The following is an 18,903-nucleotide window of genomic DNA, read 5'->3' as shown; positions in this document are numbered from 1 at the left end:
TTTATCAGTTTAGGAAAATGCAAAATCTTGCAGAACAGAATGCAGGCCATATTACTGAAGAACCAGAAAAAGCATACAGTATTTCACTGAAGATAGCCACAGTTTTATACTGAGCTGAAGAAGAACATAAAGTCACTTTGTTCCAGAAAGGCTTCTTATCACTAGTAAAAAACACCAAACAAAACCGTCAGTGTCTCCTATAAGCAAAACACTTTCTTTCCTTTTTGGATGTGATTACAGTAGAGTGGAGATGAACAATTTACTGTTGACAGAAATGTGTTCCTTTCACTGTCTCCTTCTCTTGCTCTATCCTGCCCTTCCACTCAGTGGAGTGCTCCCAATCTGCTCCCAATCTAACAACATTAATTTGATTTGAAATGTCACTAATATAGTAAAACATTGACCTTCCCCAACCAGTGTTCCCCTAGTTACTATTGCTAAAGCTGTTTCACTTCAAGTGGGATGTACACCACACTAAATGAAAGAACTGGCAGGCAGAATACTTGAAATCAAACTAATTATATTTAAATGATACATTAACAATTAGCCGGAAGTCCTCAAACAATGTATATAGATAACCAAGTTATGCTCTTCTGTTAAAATGAATCCCATATATTAAATACAATCATACAGCTTTTGGCAGTATTGTACAAGTTTCACACAGATAGTAATGACTAACATTGCTTTAGATAAGGGCTTTGAAGGCAACTCCATTGAAGAATGAAGAGAGCAATACAGTCTTGCACCCCATGTCAGTGTAGCAGTCATGTTTACAAACATATCTGATGTCAGGGCACTGGCTCCCAAGAGTTGCAAATAAACAGCATTCCATAGTCCAAAGGGTGTCTGTCTCATAATCCCTGAGGCTGTGACTGGTCAATAATGATGATGATAAGAAAAAAAAGAATTGGGTATAGATTGGCCCTGTACATCTGTGACTTTATAGAATAGATTTTAATTGCAGTGAAGCTCGGAAAAAGCACAGAGAGTGGAAAACAAAACAATTCCCTTGTGTGGTCAGTTATGCTCATAAACACTGTGATCCTCTGTAAAGAATAACAGTTTTCTAAAAGCTCTCAAGGAAACCGTAATTATAATATTCTAATTTTTCTCTCTATTTATCCAGAACCCATACATTCATCTTACTCCACTTTTACTGCTTCATATCATTGCCTTTCTCACAATCTCATCTTTCCAAAACATGAATACGATACCTCCTTCCCTTTTCTTCCTGCTGTTCCATATTTAATGTGTCTTCTTTTTAATTCTTACTCCATTAGTGCACAAAACACATTGCTTACTTACAATGAACCTTCCTGTTCCAGAAGTCTGGAAATAACCTGTAGTGATTTCAGGAGCTTCTCTTTTCCACTAAGAAAAAACACAATTTACTCAAAGCCCTATAATTCCTGCCACATTTTTTCACACTGTGGGTAAAACAGGAATATGCTCTTCCTGCTTTTTCTGTGAGGGCCCTTAAATGATAATATTTGTACAGCTAAACTACATTTTACATAATTCTTCCTTTTGCTAATATGAAGTAATAGCTTTGTTACTGTTTTCTGATTAGATGAGTTGGTATAAGATAATGGAAATAAATTTATACTGTTTTACATAAAACAATGAGAGTGATTAGGCTGTAAAGTGACTGCTAAATCAATCTTGGAAATGCAGCAGATTCCTATCTCCCTTTGACATTTGGGTTAACGATGGCTATCGGCACACGCCGAGACACAGGGGGAGCCCCTTCATTCAGTTTGCATGGTTTGACTTTTGTCAGGAAGAAAATACTACAGACATCAGTGTGGATGGCAGAACAACACCAACACGGTTTGTGATATAACACAAATTCACACATTTTTCTAAAGCTGAGTGAGTACATACTGTGTTCCCTCTTGCTCAGTGAGGACAGTATGGTGTGTTTGCTCATTGACTCCTTATGCTGATTGCTTTAAGTCTAGCAAAGGGACGTCATCATCACCTCCTCCTCCTTCTTTTCTTTCCTGCTTAAAGACGACTTCTGGGATAGTCACCCCTCTTTCAGTTGACTGGGAAGCAGCTTTTGTTGCACTATTCTTGTCTTTCTTTACCTTAGTGATCACTTCTGTGTAAGAGATATCTTCAGTGAAGGGCTCTGCTGCTGGGAGCTCAGAGGCGATGTGTACGCTGGCTTCCTGGATCCCCTCCTGACCTTCGGCTCCTGTTCGTTCTTTATTTTTTTTATGGATCTTGAATGTCTCCTTTGTTGGAGCAGCTTGTGAAATGGTTTTCTTGATTCTTACCCCAGATTGTTTCAGTCTCTCTCCTGACTGCCTGATTCTCTCTCTCCTCTCAGGGGTCACTATCCTAGTTTGAAGCCTGTTTACCTTCTTGCCAAAATTTTGTCTTGTCTTTTGGATATTTTCCCTTGAAAATGCCTTTTTGATGTCATCAATGCGCCTCATGCCTGATTTCTTGAACTTGGTTGCTTTGCTTTCTTCGATATAATATTCTTCATCAGAAGACAGATCATCAGGTGGGAAGAAATCGTCCTCTATAGTTTCACCTGCTGTCATCTCTTTGATAACAGAGAGAGATGAAGGACACTCGGTTTCCTCCTGTGAATGAAAGCAGAGAGTCATGTTCTAGCGTGTTTCAAAAAGATGGTGATTCAATTTTTTTTTTTTTTTCTGGTTGGCTTGCAATTAATTAGTGGAAATATAATACTGTAACAAAGTAAGGTAGGCTTGTACCATCATACTCGATCTGTGCATAACACAAATGGCAAAAGAAACCTTTGCCAAATTCTGTAAAGATATTATATGCAGGATTAAAGATTTCTTTTCACTGTGGTTCTACCTGAAATTAATTAATGCAAAGGTCCTATGGGTACTGGCCTCTAATGGTTTTCAGAGCAGACTTGTATAGGTCTTTTTTTTTTTTGGGAGCTTATCTGCTCCTCTGGATTGGACCTAGATCCATCATTCCTCGCTGATAAAAGCAGACACCCTGTGGACAAAAGAGGCTCTTGAGCTTGTGTCAGCTCTACACTGTCCAAGCAAATGCCTCAATGATATGAGTAGCTTCAGTCTCCTACTATTACCAAGACAGTTGTGCATTTTTGACTATTTGGAACTTAGCAAACACTTTCCATTGCTGCCCAGAAGGGGATGAACCCCAACATATCAACTTAGATGTGCTGGCTGCACAAGGGGACAAAGTCAGTAAAGCAGGGAGATGGTTTTTGGTAAACCCAGTAACATTCAGTTCACTCAGCACCTGTACCATCACTGAGGTGAACTTGATTTGTTCCATTTGGAAGTGTATGATATTCCTGAGCAAGCACCTTTGTCTCCTGTGGTGAGTTTGGTGGCCTGTTTGGGAATGCAGAATTATATATTTAGATCACACATCTAATGTGTGTCAGCTGCATGCTTGGAAGTGGTGACTATCCTAGACACCTTAGCCCTAGGAATTCATGCAGCCTCTCCAAAGAAAAATCGCTAGAGGCCCAAAGCTCAAAGACATGGAAGACTTCCAAAAACTGTCCACAGTAAACAAAAAATTTACCTAGAATCAGCTAGTGGTTAAGGACATTAAAAAAAAAAATAAAAACAGAACAAAAGCTTATGGCGATGAAGGATTTATCTGAACAGGGAGAATCTCCTAAAAAAGTTGTTTCCCTGATCTGCATGGACAGTACAAATTTGTGGCTCAGTGTTAGTGAGTTACTTCTACCTAGAAGTGCAGTGTATGCAGAGTAGAAAAATTGTAACTTGTAGGAGGTGTATGAGGTGGACAATGCCACCTCCTTCTTCCCTCCCAGGTTTTTCCATGCACGTGCGTGTGCTATTCTCCCAGAAGGAGCAGCCCTTTGGGGTGCAAATAGGTACAGCAGCTGTATTACACTCTCTAAGCTGTTTCCCATTAGTACTAACCACTTCAGGTGATTTCTGAGGCCTGACAGTGTCAGGAGTCTACCTCAGTATTACCATCCTCATGTAGAAAATATTGAGGCTATGAACCCATGAAATTTTGCTGTGAACTTGTTTCCAGCCAAAAAAGATGTCTGTCATTTTTCACAGTGACTCATTAGTAGTGAGTCATGTTATTTTACTGAGTGCTAGAAATACATAAAATAACATACACTGAGCTATTTGACAGATAAAGCCCACTTAAGGGTCTCTCATCGTGCCTTGGTTTCTATAAAAACCCTCTAGTAAAATAGTGGTTAATGCTTAGAAAAAATAGGGACAAATTATGTTACATTGATTACAGCAGAATGTTATTCAACTCATCTGTCAAAAACAGCAGGAACAAAACTACAATGCTTTGCTAATAATCATCTTCATTAACATGTGCAAATTAACATTAATTATATAAAGACGTCTACATATAAACATAATCTCTTTTTTTTCCTGAAAATTAACTAAAACACAGCTGGATAATAATTCCTCAAAGTTTTTAAATTACACCCCACTCCTTCAACTGAAATGGTAACAAAAATATTTCCAGAACAAATATTCTAACATTTCAGTACTTACAGAAATGAATACAATATGGGGAGATGAATATGCCTTTCATATGAAGATTACTTTTTAAAAGGAGGGAAGGCAGAGAGACTGTTTTCTCTGCAATATTTAAGTTGTCTTCCTTAGGAAGCAGAATTGGGCTGTGCTTTTTTGTCAACTGCCAGATTTTTATTTATTTAACTTTACATATTTGCCTTTAGTCTGTTAGCTGAAGAAGAGAGCACTTTAGCTTTCATACACACATTAGAATTAAAAGTTATGGACAAGAACATGTGAGATGAAGATCTTCTAGATGAGACACAGATACTAGAGCTGCAGATCCTGAGAAATATTTTCATTCTCCTACAGACTCGCAGCATAAACTTTACGAAATCTTTTATTTTCTTCTTTTCCTTGGTGTCTGCACACATCTTGCAGAATCAAATGTAGCGAGGCAAAACATTAGCGTGAGTTTCTATCTCCTCTCATGATTTCTGGATGTTACCGAAGTGGAAAGTATTAGTACACCTGTCTAGCATGTTAGGAAGGTTTCAGAATAAAAATACAGTGATTTAGTCTCTGTAGGTGAGCTTTTTCATCTGCTTCCTTTCTCTCTCCTGCTCCTAACTCATTTCTTCTTATCACTAGATATCTGTGGGGCAGAGAGAAGAGAGAGCTCATCCTTCCTAAGGCAGGAAGAAGACGCTTTAGTACCAGGTGGGAAACAGATGGAGTCAAAGCATATAGCTACCAGCTCCTTTATAGGCTCACTGAAACCAAAGACCAAACACCTACTGATTTCAGCAGCGCAGAACAAAGCCCTAAACTGGGTGAGAGCTTTCTCCTTTTTCCAGAAAGCAGATGGGACTGGGAATAGCAGGACTGGGCAGTCCAGTGTTCAGGAAGGGTAAGAAGGGAGTTGAGCCATTGATGCTGCTGCTTGCAAGCTTTTTGTTAAAATTCTGCTTAAGCATTTTGCTACAAAGAACTTGTACCTACCACCACCTCATGGGAGGTAAGGGAGGATCTAAAATGAGGACAGGAGATTATTTCACAGTGAAAGATTATACCAAGCAGTCAATTATTTTTAACATGGTTTCTTGAGGAAAGAGGCATGCAGTCATATGGGCTGTCTATTGATTAATACATAGGACATGTACTCTGCTTGTCTTGTCTACTGGCAAAGACCGAAGACACGCACAGGCCAGAATCCAAATGCAAATCTATGGAAGCTGAGCGTTCCCTTTCCCTTTCATCACTCCTCCTACAAGGAGCACCGGCAGAGGGTGCTCACACTGGTCCTGGTGTGTTTGTTGGCCATAATTGCTCATTGGCCATAGTGTCCTGAAAAGGTGTCCACCTATCAACACTATGGAAACAGACCTTTCAAACAGAACAATATTTTTCCCTCTCTTCCAAGAAAAAAACTTGGTAAATCTGTCATGTAAGTGGTTGATTTGGAAGTTGTCTTGGTTTGTACAAGAAATGTAACACACGTGCTTATATTATGCATCTCTCACCTTCTCACACTTACATGGCCCCTCCACTAACACAGAAACATTTGGGCATTTTTCACCAATTTGGGAATGGATCTGGGTTCTGACAGAAGAAATAAGTGCTCTTCTGTGAAGCTGGCTCTGTTTTGAGTCATTCTACCTGTCCCCCCAAGCTGTCATCTGTTCTGAGCAAACATGCCATGGCTCAGGTACCTTGCATGTAGATCTGAACCTTGTCAGGGGACAAGGGTGCTGAGAAGAGGGCTTGTGTGTTGTGAATGGGTGTAGGAGGAGAGAGGGGAGAAAGGAATCAGATTAGATGGTGTGTTGAAACTGGAAATGTTATGGAGAAATACATGGGTGTCAAAGGAAATGAAGCCTGAAAGGAAAAAGACTTCAGGTTTTGTGGTAGCAAAGGACAGACTGAAAGCACTGGTTGAATGATAAGGAAAAATCCTGGAGACTTTTGCAGTTATAGTTGCAGGGTAGTTAGATCCAGTGCTTAAGAAAAATCTTTAACAGACAAAACTTAAAGGTATGACACCGTAACAGCACAAGTGCACAGTTCAGGAGTGGCTGGTGAAGCCCGTGGCACAGCGAGTTTCCTAAGAAAGCATCTAAAATCTGAAATTTTTTTTTCCTGTTTTTTGAGTATTTAACCTCTCAAATATGCCTAGCCAAAGAATTTTGAGTTCTTAAGGGCCTGTCTGAATACAAAGTAAACATGTAAGTAACCCTCAGCTCTGAGGAAGAAGGCCCGCATGGCATTGATTTGAACAGATGGCTCCAGGGGCAGAGAATATTGAAACCCAATGAAGTCTGACTCCATCACTGGCATTTTCACCCTCTGCTCTCATTTCAATTTAATTCACAATTAGAAAATTTTCAAGGGGACATAGCCTGTGTCCTTCAAACCCTCCTTCTGCTCTTCAACCTTTCCCTTGGCTGCCAAAATTCTAGCTGCTCAGCACCCATGGGAGGGAACAGTGACCAGTTTGCAGGCACTGCTGGCATCTTGTGACCACAAGGAAGGGATCAAAGCAGTAGCATTTTTTTCCCCATAGAATATAGTAAAGCATTTATGAGAGAAGGCTAATGCACCTGCTCCTTAACCATGCAAAGGGAAAGGTGCTGACTTCTCCACCTCACTGAAACCTTAAAACCAGTAGGTAAATAATCTTAAATGTGGCAGTGCCTCTCATCAACACTATGAGACTCTCAAGGTGGCGATGCTCAGATAATTGAAATTCACAGGGGAAAAGAGGCTGTTTCAGAAAGTGCCTGCTTGATAACCCTGCCTGCACAGTCAGGCTCTCCTCCTCTCTGGGAAGAGAAAGGGGGAAATGGCAGAGCAAATTGTTTAGCAATGTCTCAGGTATTTTGCAGCCATGGTGTCCTGATAAAGATCAGGTTGGCTCTAAAAGCAGCCTTCACTTACTGCTGCACTAAGGAGCCAAAGGGGGCTGCTGGAAGAACATCGTGCCTTTAGCAAGGACTGTGAGGCTGGGAAAAGGAAAAAGGGTTGTTGAAAAGATTCCCTCACAAACTAATTAGCTAAATTTCCACTCTTTGGGAGCACAGATGGGATCAATAATTAATAGCAGCAGTACTTTTATTTTCCTTAAGAAAGTGTGTGTTTTTCGTTTAGAGCTCACTTGATTTGCTAAGTGATACAGTGACATAATGTCACCGTAAAACAATACTTAGGGTTTACGTACATCAACACTTTTAATGATAGTTGCAGTAATAATTTCATTATACCATTTGAAAATAAAAAATAATTGAATATGAGGGCAGTTTAATGAATGCAGCCAATTCAACAGCTTTACATCCCTTGTCCTTTCCTGGTTTTTGGCACATGTATTCTAGGTTTGTATTTCAAAACTCAGACTGGCTTCCAAAGTTGGCAAAGAGAAGAAAAGGTAATACACTCTATTACATATAAATATTTGCTAGAAATGCTATAAACTGGTTTTGTGCTCTCTTTCCAAATAGCTTGAAAATGTAACTGTAAACAGCTTTAATAATGGCAACAGTTATCAGCTCTTAACTATTACCTAATTTCAATCAACACTTTAACTGAACAGAGCTTTTTAAAATAAAAGAAAACAGAAAACCAGAATGACCAAATAATTAATTTTTTATATATCCAAAATAACATATATATCTATGAAATTGTGTATTATATATATATAAAATCAAGACTCAAAATGGTCCTAAAGAAACTGCTCCCAGCATAAGTAGGGAGGAGAGACTGATGAAACTCCATAACTTGGAGTCATTGTGTTGCACATGGAAAAGGTCACAGCAAATTATCTTTCAGCCTTGGGATGTGTGACAGGGAAAGTGCAGGTGACAACATAAGCACAGGTGGGATGGGCTGCTGATCACCGGACAATTCTGAAGCAGAGCACGAAGCAGCAAAATGGTCAAAGGCTACCCAGCGCCTGCTCTGGCACAACTGCTGTGTCTATGACAACTGGTGATGCAAATGATGGGCAGCTTATGAGCAGGAAACTGCATTGCCACAATGTTTTAAAAAATCATAGAAATTTGCATGTTGAATGAATGATTTGTTATTCAGACTGGTAGCCAAGGTAAACCAGCAAAACATCTCCTTGAAATTGTGCTCTAAATCAATATGAAACCACTGATGAATAACCAATTACAAATCATTCAGTACTTTTACTCATATTCTAACAGTTAAGAGTGAAGCTTTATAAATCTCAAGTGATCCCTTCATTTCTTCTGCAAATATGTCATTTCAGAATCTCTGCCAGCAGGCCAAAAAGCTGCTCAGATGAGAGTGAAATAGGATTATTTTAAAAGGCCACCTAAGAAATTTTATCAAGTAAAGTAGACAGAGAATAAACACTTCAGCATATAAGACTTTACAGCCAAGTGCTGTTGCTTGCATTTAGAATTATTTTTACACAACAGAAAACCAGCCTGGTCAGAACAGTCAACTCCCCTCATTTCTCTTTCCTGAGAAAAGACATCACATCCCTTTTATTTAAACTCTGACAGAAATTCATTAATTCAACCACCAGCATACAATGACTACAAAGGAACTCGGCTCATTCTCCCATTATCGTTTTCTGTAGCTTGCAGCAGTCAATGAGCAACCACTTCCCAGTTACACCACATCAGTGGATAAGCCCTTGGCTCCAGGCTACCACATGCTGCACAAAAAGGACGACTGCGGCTTCAGGGGAAAACAAAAGCTTCACACTTTCGCTGCTTTGCTATTGTTTTATGGAACTAGACCAGGGAATAGCTCTGTAGGTCAGTTCTCAAGCTTGCAATCAAACTGGTGAAATCTCTCATTTCCATTTTTTCTGGAAGGAAGCCCATTGTAAGTGAAGGAGAAAAAGCATCACAAGGCAAAAAAAAATATATTTGGTAATGTTTTGATTCATTCACTCATCACATGGTGACTACTCCTACAAGTCAGCTAGACCAGGGAAGAGTTCTCAAGTACAAGTGAAAGCCAGTTATCAGGAGCTGCTGAACTTGTCTGCCCTAGCAAATGTGTCTCCGTATGAACTCATTTCTGGTCAACCTTTTAACTACATGGGGAGAGCAGATACTTATAATGTAGAAACTGTATCCAGAAGCAGATGTCTACAACAGGTTGGGGGAATCAGGTTCCACACACTTCTCTCTGCTTCCTTGAAAGGAGTATACAAGCCAAATGTAAAAACATCTGTGTTACTGATGTCTAATGCCTGGCAAGATGAGTCCTGTCCCAGATCCTAAACTTCCTGTTTGTGACTTCACATATTCCTTATCACTGTTCCTGTGCTGTTTTGATCAACTTTACTCCTGTGCTAAAGGAATAATTGCAAGGTTTTGCTATCTTCGGTAGTGCTGAGAATATGAATCCCAACCGCATGTCCCCAGTCAAGTCCATTCCCAAATCTGTGCCTCAGGAATGAAGGGTGTTGCCGAACAGCTGGACATGATGATCTCAAGGGATCTTTTGCAATCTAAGTGATTCCATGATTCCATTCTAAGACACATGTGTGCCCATAGCAGCCAGCCACAGTTCCTGGTGACAATTCCAAGCAGCCTCTATGACCACGGAGAAGGGACACAACACAGGAGGCTCATGTTGTAACTGTGCTCCTCCTCTGACATGCAGGGCAACCACAAGGGAAGCCCTGAACAGCTGCATCCAGTGCAAATGTAAACTAAGATCAGCTGTTTCCACCACTCAGTGCTAATAGGTCGAGAAAAATCAATGGCAGCTCTGAGGACAGCCTGTCCCCTGTGAGGATCATCCCCAAGGAACAGGTCTGGGGGCACCAGATCAAATGGTGTTGAGTCAAGTTTATAATCTGGTATGAACACAGTCCTGTGAAATATGCAAGCTATTTTATTTTAGGAACACAGAAATAGCCCAACATCTGGGTTTATTATTATTATTATTTTTAAATTTTCCTTTCTCCTCATTCCTTGCAAACATATCACTAAAAACGCAGGGGTTTTTTAGCTGGTTGACAGCCTCCCCATGAGTGGCTGCTGCACAGCACGGGGCCAGCTCTGCACTTTGAACGGGAGCATGGGCTCAACACTGCAAACAAAGGGCTCTTGCTACACTTTCTGACACAATCCTTGGGTTTACTTTATTCTCTGTATTCTCAGCAAAGGCAATTACTTGTCCCAGCTGTAAAAATATTTATAAGGTTTCTGCCACCAGACTCCAACAACGGCCCGGTGTCTCTGGGCTCTTGAGGCCAGTATTCTGCTGTCAGAGGTAGTCAGACAATTTGCACCATTTTTTTCCCATTAAGTTTTCATGTTCCACTTCAATAGGAATTTAGGTTTCTTCTCTTCCCATGAGTTCTAGAAGGCATTTTCGTCCAGACCCTTTTGTCTCCAGGACTGGAGACATCCATTTATAGTTTCAGATCAGAGCTAAAACTACAGGAATTAGCACCATGTACACTCAAATTAGCATTATTCCAGCTGTAAAAGTAATTTGGTTTCTCGTCTATATTTCTTTCTATGAACGGACAGCTTCTAATTTTGAGCACATTTTACTATTATCACACCTTTTCTGTCCCAAGATTTTTAATGAAAATATTACACAGTTGACAAAGACGGCCTTAGGAACACACTTTCAGAAACCCATTGCAAGCTTCGTTTCTCATTTCAACACAATGCACTGACACCTGTTGTTTTTCCAGATTATCTGTTATGAGGTAAGATACCAGGCACATAAATATGAGAAAGAATAAGACCTCCCATGTTTCTGCAAAGCAGAAAAATGATCAAATATGAGCCACCTAGCACAATCTGCTCTGGGTGAGCTATTTAACTCCATGCTACTAAAGATTTTGTTCTGCAGGGCAATTTTTGAGCTTGCCATTCTTACGCCCAAATGGTACCAAATTAATGGCAATCTCCTGAGCTCCTGACACCCTGATTTCTACTGCCACTTCAGATGAAAGTGCTTCGACCTCAGGTTTCCAGACTATTGTTCCCATCTTGATCTCACCATTCTTAGTGTCCTAGTCATTATAACCGCAGTGGGCAGGAGAAGACACGTATATTTTAACTTATTTATGCATATTACCAGTGGCATATGCAAGGCTGCTTCTGTGAGCCTCTGCCCGTGTGTGCAGTGGAGCAACCACAGGGAAAAAAAATCAGTTGTAACCTGATAGTGTAGGCCAGTCAAGCCATAACCTTACTTGGTTTATGACATATCCACTAGTTTTAAATGTCAGACAGCAGTGAGTGAAACAAATGCACGTGTCCCTTCATAGAAAGTTGTTATTCATTTATGGTGCTTATGTAGTAATAATAGAAAAAAGGCCAGTAACAGTAACATGGACTTTCCGGTACCTGTACAGTCCCATTTAAAGAGGGACTTGCAGAACATGCAGAAAAGCAAATGAAACAAGTTCTTTCAGGGTGAAAACAAAACCCCCTTTAATTTCTGAATAATTTAGTCAGAATGATTTAAACTGTTAAATGTTCTTTGACTTCAGAGAAATGATAGCTCTTACAGCTGGTTATTCACACAAATCTGAACAGAAATGAGCAGTGACCTGTACAATCTACAACATCCTTTTTATTCCCTGCTATAGTCTCAGGGCACATAGCATTCCAGGGTCAAAGACCTCACTAGAAAGTCTGAAGTAACCTGGCATTTTTAATCACGCAGTCAGCCTAGGGAGGAGAGCTGCCTGCTACCAAATCTTTTCCTCCACCACATGGCCTTCTAAAATCGAATGCTCTCAATTCCCTAATCATTCTGCTTAAGAATGATCACTTTGTCTCTTTTTAATGTGAGGATATCATCAACCCTTTTCATCATTGCTGAGGTGTCTTGGGACCATCTCCTTCAGCCAATGATCCTTTTCAACCTGCCTACTCCCTCCATCAGTGATAAGATCAAAGCTATCCACTTGAAAGAAAACCTTTAGTATTTAATTGGTGTTTTTTTTCTCCTCATATGCTGATGTTCCGGCAAAAGTTAAAACTAAAACTCACATGTACCCACCCATGTTCGGATTCCATGGCAGCAACACACGGGTCATTGGCCCCATCACAATGTCCCAAACAGCTCATCAGAAGAAAACCTCACTACAGAAGAGCCATCAATCACAACCACAGAGTAAACAACTTGGTTATATCCATTTGTAACTTATAGCACAGGGAGCACCTTAGTTCCCAGACTCCCTCTCATCCTAGCCAAGCTCCAGTCATTCAGGTCTTGGCACTGCAGCAGTGTTCCTGTGGTATAAATGAGTGGGGTGAAAATCACTGCACTCATGTGAAAGAGACTTTCATAAGTGTACCTGTGCCTTGAAGTTTCAGTGCACTCTTGCCTACCTAGTGTGTTCCAGGTTTTGTGCAGCGCTGCAGTTATCCCTCTCCAGAAAGTGTTAAATGGCGGATCCTAGAGGGATCCACATACCTGCCTCTCCTCTGGGCAAGTGGGAAAAGGTTGTTCAACCTACCTTACAAAAGGGATGGAAGTTAAGGAGGGAGTCATTCATATTCTCACTGACAGTTCTAAACCACTGTAGGAAGAGGAAGCCAGAAAGACAACAAAAAATGCTGTTTCCCTTCCTGAAAAGTACCACCTAAGAATTAAACATACAGAATAGGGTGCAGGTCATTCTTGTCCAGCAAAACCAGCAGAGAGATCATAAACACCTACTGAAGGTGTTTCTTAGAGAAAGTATACATTGTGAGAGCCACCTATTGTATGAAATACCTAAAATTCCAAAGGCTGTTCTTTACACCTGCGTGCAAATCCATTTTGACCATATGTTACTGTATTTTTAAATAAACAACAGCTCATGTCTTGCCAGAAGAAAAAATTGCATCATATAATGAATACTGTTTTAAGAACAAATATTTTCAAAGCTGATTCTGCTGCAGTCATTATGGTAAAGGCCCATCAATGAAATGGCATTATGCCATCAACCAGAGGAGTCACAGAGATTTATTACCTTTAGCTGGAAAATGATTTGCAACCAAAAAGTGAAAGTGCCTGTATTCTATTCCAGGATGATGATGCAGCTTGCAATAATGGTAATAATAGGACAGATTGGGCCTGTACTTTTTACCGAACAAGTATAGTAAGTAATTCAGTCAGAAAATCTGGGAGGCACAATTTGGCTCTATATGGTACTAACAGAACACTAAAGAGGTAATATTCCCTACCTTCAGCTTTTTCTCTATTTTTCAGCTATTTTTTCCCAGTAGTAGAAAATGAACTATTTAAGAAAGCTAACTTATGGAGAAGAATTTGTCAGCTGTACACGGTGAATAAGCTCAGTGAAACACACGGCTCCATTCATTGCAAATGAAGTTATTTATGTACAAACAGATGCAAGACTAGGGTGTAAAGCTGAGTGATGGGAAGTGCATTGTGTTACTCATGAGGGGTGTTATTTTCAAGAACGCCTAATGAGGAATACAACCCATTTGAAAGAAGCTTTGGCGACTTGCTGGTAAAAAAGGAGCAACTATGCTTCTGGCAAAAGATCAAACACTCTTACTTTCTGCTGACCTGGGAAGCTGGGAAGTTCCAGCAAAGGCAGGATCAGACCATTAGACAAATGTGTTTCACAGCACTCATTGACAAGACCCCAGAACTGTCCTCACTGTTTGTATGGATGCAAGTGAGACCATGCTGTTTCATGAAACTTCTTTTCAAACACAAATTTTTTAGTACAATGAACATCTTAGAATAAGGTCAGTGAAAGAAACTATAAGATTTCCTTGCCCACTGTGATTGAAAGAACAGTGCTATGTTAAACCATTTCCAAGGTAGAGCATGCAAGGTAGTATTTGCTGTTATGAAGGGTTTGTGGGTCTGAGCTTTAGTTTGTACATATACTGCTATACACTGAGACAATGAAAAAAGTCCCAATTTGTCAGCAGTATGAAAGCCAGGGCAATGATGCCAGTTAAACAAGCCATGCTTTGAAATTAGTGTTAGAAGAAAGTCTGTGTTTCAGGGAGCCTGAAAACACTTTCGCTATTTGCACTTCTACCTAATACGGTGAAAAAAATAACAGAGATGAATGTCAGGCATGATTTGTATGACAAGATTCACAGGGCCTGCCTCATATTACCTTTCAGAGAGGCAGCAAATAGTCCTTGCTGATCTGCAGTTAATCTTACACGACTGGCTCAGAAACCTACCCACACTAATAATAGACCCTGTGTGCTGCTGCCAGTAGGTTCATGCTGAAAGGCACTGGGGAGCACAGATCAACGTCAAAGAAAGCACAAAATAACTCCTATGTCGGACAAACCGCACCTTTTGCTTCATTAACCAGCACCTACCAGAAGTCACCGTGGAGGTGGCAAAGAGACAGTACCACAAGAAATTAGGTTCATGGTTACCTGATAGATCACGACCCGGAATTTGTTTTTTCTCAGCATCTCCTCTTGTTTTGCTTTCACCTTCCGCACGCTGGTGCTCTGCCTCTCCACGCGCGCCCGCACCTCCTTCATGGTGGAGCTGACTTTGCGGGTTTTCTCCAGTAACTTGTTCACCATGAATCCTGTATTGCCATGAGCCTGGGAAAGCTTTAAAATGTCAATCTGTATGGTCTTGATGGCATTTTCCATCTCCCTATGCTTCTCCTCTATCCTTTTCTGGCTTGCCTGCACGCTGTCAACAATGTTGGCGACTTTGTCCAGGACTGTCACAATCGTGTAAGCTGCATCTTGCTCTTCTTCCTCCTCAGTGGCGCTGGAGAGACGATTTTGGTGTGTTTTGTCAGCCTCCGAGGTGATTTCACGGCGATCCATTTTTCCTGCCTTCAGCCAGGTTGGAGGGAGGCGAAGTTTCGGTGATCCTGCCAGAACGATTCTGGCGCTGTTGCAGGGAGCCAGGGCGACAGCTGGCTCCGGCGATGCTCAAAGTAGGGCGTGAAACGCCACTCCTGGAGCTTGGTCAAATACTTCTGACTACAAAATATCCACACATGATTGTTCAGATACTTTCAGCAACATGAAACCCCTAAAATTAGGAAGCAATATCTGGAAAGGAACATACGTTTAAAGGGTCACGCTTCTGTAGTGATGAAGTTATTAGTGTTAATCCAGGAAAGTTAAGTAACTTGCTAATTAAGCAGGAAAGCAAACTTGCATATTTTTAAAGATCTACTTTTGTTTTCATGTTACTGGAGTGCTTTCCTCTGAGGGAATTCAAAAAGCAGTCAGGAAAATTAACAGTTGTTTTTTTTCCAGCAAAACAACTTCAGGTCTTCAACTTGCTGCAATTACCCCGTGGGGTAACAAATAAACACACTAAACCAGAGACAATATAGTGAAAATGTTGTATTGTGACATGCTTTTCCAGTTCAAAATGTTGAAAGCATTTTTTTTTTATTGAACAAATTATTAAATCCTACATGCAAAATTCTGAAAGCCTACACTACATGTTAAAACAGCTGAACACATCCTATTCACACTTTATCTTGGGGTCTTTCAAACGACAACTAACAGTCTATTAATATAACTATGACCAGCAGACTAATTTGGATGGACTTCTTTAGCTCTTGAAAATACTCTATACAAGAGCACTAGTAATTCATTCACTTTTATTTTTTTTTTTAATTTTAATCACAAACACTATACAATCTGTATTGTAGGTGTTAAAACATGTATTTCCTTTAAAAAAGTTTAAGAAGTATTAAAACAGTTTTAACAGTGATAAAGTAGGCTTTATTCCAATTATTTGTGTTCAATTATTCAACACCAATTTTTTTACAATACCTAAATCTACTAAGACCTACTTCTTTTGGACCTGTGCCATCTGTTCTACCAGGTAACTTCCCAAATTACGAAATTTATAATTTTCCTCTTTAAAAATAAATTGTTGGAATTATTTATGTAGATGGCAGTGCTTAGACCCAGCCCACACATTTTATAAATATGTTACAACTACACACAGCACACAGCTTCACAGTTCATGCGATAGGCAGTGTCTAGAAAATCAGTTACTAACTTCCAAAAACATTTAAATATCTACGGTATTTAAACACAGTGTTTTCTATTTCCTCATAAGAAAAGTAAGCTGTAAACATTTTTACCTTTAGTTCATGCCTTGTTTGTTAGGTAATGTGGACTTATTTTGTTGGTTTGTTGGGGCTTTTTTAAGTCTACAACATTGTTGAAATAAATCTGTGTTTCCAAAAATATTACATTCCATGGATAAAGCACAAGTCTATTATATAACCATGTGATACAGACACAGAAAATGAACTACTGTATTCAAAAACATAAAAGTAAAGATACTAAAACAGTCCATAGCTGTTAGAGCTGATGCTTTCAGAATACAGACCAACATTGTTACACTAAAAATGTTCAAAAATAAGGCCTCTGAAATAAATATTTCCATTCTTTAAAAAAAGATATAATAAAAATGTACATCACATGGTCAATGTAGGTATAAAAAGCACTAAGTTAAACCATTCTGGATGATGTATCTGAAGTAAAATGGCCTAGGTTTTGCTTCTGCCGACGTCCTCTATTGTTTTTGGGGCATTTTCTGTTAAAAAAAAAGAGAGAGAAATAGAAAAGGAGGGCTGATTTTATATATGCCACATATAATTAAGCCTAGAAATAACACATTGACTTAATTTTCTGTACTTAACAACAGCAAGAAGTCTATGATCTGTGCTGACCAATGGGACACTCCTGCTATTTAGTACTGGACCATCACCTGGGAATGTCTGTAGGGCCCCAGATCATTTAAAAGGGAGCCCTGCTTGACCTTGAGACTGAAACCAGCAAGGTTTCATCCTTCAGCCTTGATCCAGCAAACACATTCCACGGGGAATGATTACATTAGCTTTACTTTATACATATTTCATATTTAAAACCCAGTGGATGGCGAGACTGGATCAATCAGACTTTTGAAGTGCTGGACCTCCAGGTGCCTTGCTGCTCACAGCAGCCCATGAGACAGAGCCCACCCAGGTCTCTCTGTGGGGTGACTCTGGTGATCCTTTTCTTGGGGCCAGACACACAACTAAAAGGATTCACAAAAGCCAGCAATCCTGAACAGAATGGCACTTAGCCAGGCAATGCATGATGGAGCAGTCCTGCTGGGATGCAACAAGACGTGAGAGACTGAGAGCTGGTGAATAGTCATAGAGAAGCTGAAAGAGGAGCTGAAACATAGCCTTCCACACCACTGCTTTGGCCAGCAGGATGCAGTGTGAAAAAGGGGATGGCATCAGTTGCATGAGCTAAGTAACTTTTGCACATGTACAGGTGGTGTTTTACACCTGTGTCGGTTAGGTTGAACTTTACAAGGGATACAAGGAAAAAGGCCTGTACTGCTCATTCACGGAGTGTCCCCCTACATCACTGAGTTTGGGAAGCCATGCACTAATGCAGTAGCAGAAAGTTTTAGGGCCCAGTGTAAGTGGAGCTGAAAAAGTGAAGGACAACTTGAGGAAGAAAAGTCAAACTGTGTCACGGATGCCCAAGTGTAAGACTTAAATGCTTCATGCTCCTATAAGGTAACTAAGTAATCCTTAATCTATCTCAGAGACCTCAGTGCTTGTTTGGTTCAAGTCCTAGAACTGAATGCCTTGTCATCAAAAAGAACCCATGGCTCTCATCTCAGTTTTTACACAGGGTGAGAGATGACAGAACCCAGAAACCTGAACTCTGTGCTTGTGCGTCTTTAAGTTTCATAAAATAGGTTCTTATAGTGAGTGTCTAATAACAGGACTAAGTTGCACACTAATTTTCAGAAAGTGTATGTGGTGTGAAAGGTACTTTTTCTCTGTGTAACACCGTTTACAGTGGTACCACAGGGAACCTATGACATCAACCTCTCTGGTTTCAGGGGGTGGTAGCTGGGGACCATAGCTTCCATAAGTTATCAGCAATGCATCAGTAAGTCCAGTGAAGGTCTAACACAGTAGATGACCTCTTGGATTTGTTTCAAGGCTGATCTGTTCAGCTGTGTATTTGGTCTGGAGATTGAGTGGTTACTGGTGGTTTCTGAATTTAAACAAATCTGTCTTTTGTGACCAAAGAAACAAAGGGGCAGATAGGATGTTACATAACCATCCTGCTTCAGTCATTAGGTAGTTTTCATGTGTGTATTAAGCAAATAAAATATTGGGCGTCATATAATTAAATACAGAAAAAGTATATCCATACAATGTGTAATTTTTCACTGTTTTTGTCTTTACCTACCTTGTTATGCACATGACAATTGCAACTATAATGGCAATCTGTACAGCTCCAATTATTGCTGCAATAAGGACATGCGTAAGCTTTTGTCTACTTGGGACAACATAAAGAATACTAAAGTCTGTCTTTTCACAGTGCTGTCCAGTATATCCTGATTCACACCTGAAAAAGAAAAGGAATATTTCATGGAATCTGTAATTTGACAGCAACCCAGTCATTTT

General features: G+C 40.1%; 2 protein-coding genes across 3 annotated transcripts in view; both read right to left on the bottom strand.

Annotated features, from left to right (window-relative positions):
- Positions 1 to 399: 399 nt before the first annotated feature.
- CAVIN4 (caveolae associated protein 4) lies at positions 400 to 15,311 on the bottom strand. The gene is made up of 2 exons (XM_069005917.1): positions 14,864 to 15,311; positions 400 to 2,597 (listed from the first exon to the last, which is right to left on the bottom strand). The coding sequence occupies exons 1-2, from the start codon at positions 15,272 to 15,274 to the stop codon at positions 1,938 to 1,940; spliced, it is 1,071 nt and encodes a 356-aa protein (XP_068862018.1). The 5' UTR covers positions 15,275 to 15,311; the 3' UTR covers positions 400 to 1,937.
- Positions 15,312 to 15,857: 546 nt separating this feature from the next.
- The window catches only part of TMEFF1 (transmembrane protein with EGF like and two follistatin like domains 1), a 113,749-nt gene continuing 110,703 nt past the window's right edge, over positions 15,858 to 18,903 (bottom strand). For both annotated transcript variants that reach the window (XM_069005914.1, XM_069005916.1), the window contains exons 9-10: positions 18,686 to 18,844; positions 15,858 to 17,018 (exon numbers count right to left, since the gene is read on the bottom strand). In XM_069005914.1, coding sequence (XP_068862015.1) covers positions 16,934 to 17,018; positions 18,686 to 18,844 — 244 coding nt within the window. In that variant the 3' untranslated portion in view covers positions 15,858 to 16,933. The remainder of the gene's footprint in view (positions 17,019 to 18,685; positions 18,845 to 18,903) is intronic.

Source organism: Aphelocoma coerulescens, chromosome 2 (genome assembly GCF_041296385.1).
Source record: "Aphelocoma coerulescens isolate FSJ_1873_10779 chromosome 2, UR_Acoe_1.0, whole genome shotgun sequence".
Classification (NCBI taxonomy): Eukaryota; Metazoa; Chordata; class Aves; order Passeriformes; family Corvidae; genus Aphelocoma; species Aphelocoma coerulescens.
The sequence above is the reverse complement of the archived record's forward strand: the minus strand, read 5'-3'. Positions and strand labels throughout refer to the sequence as shown.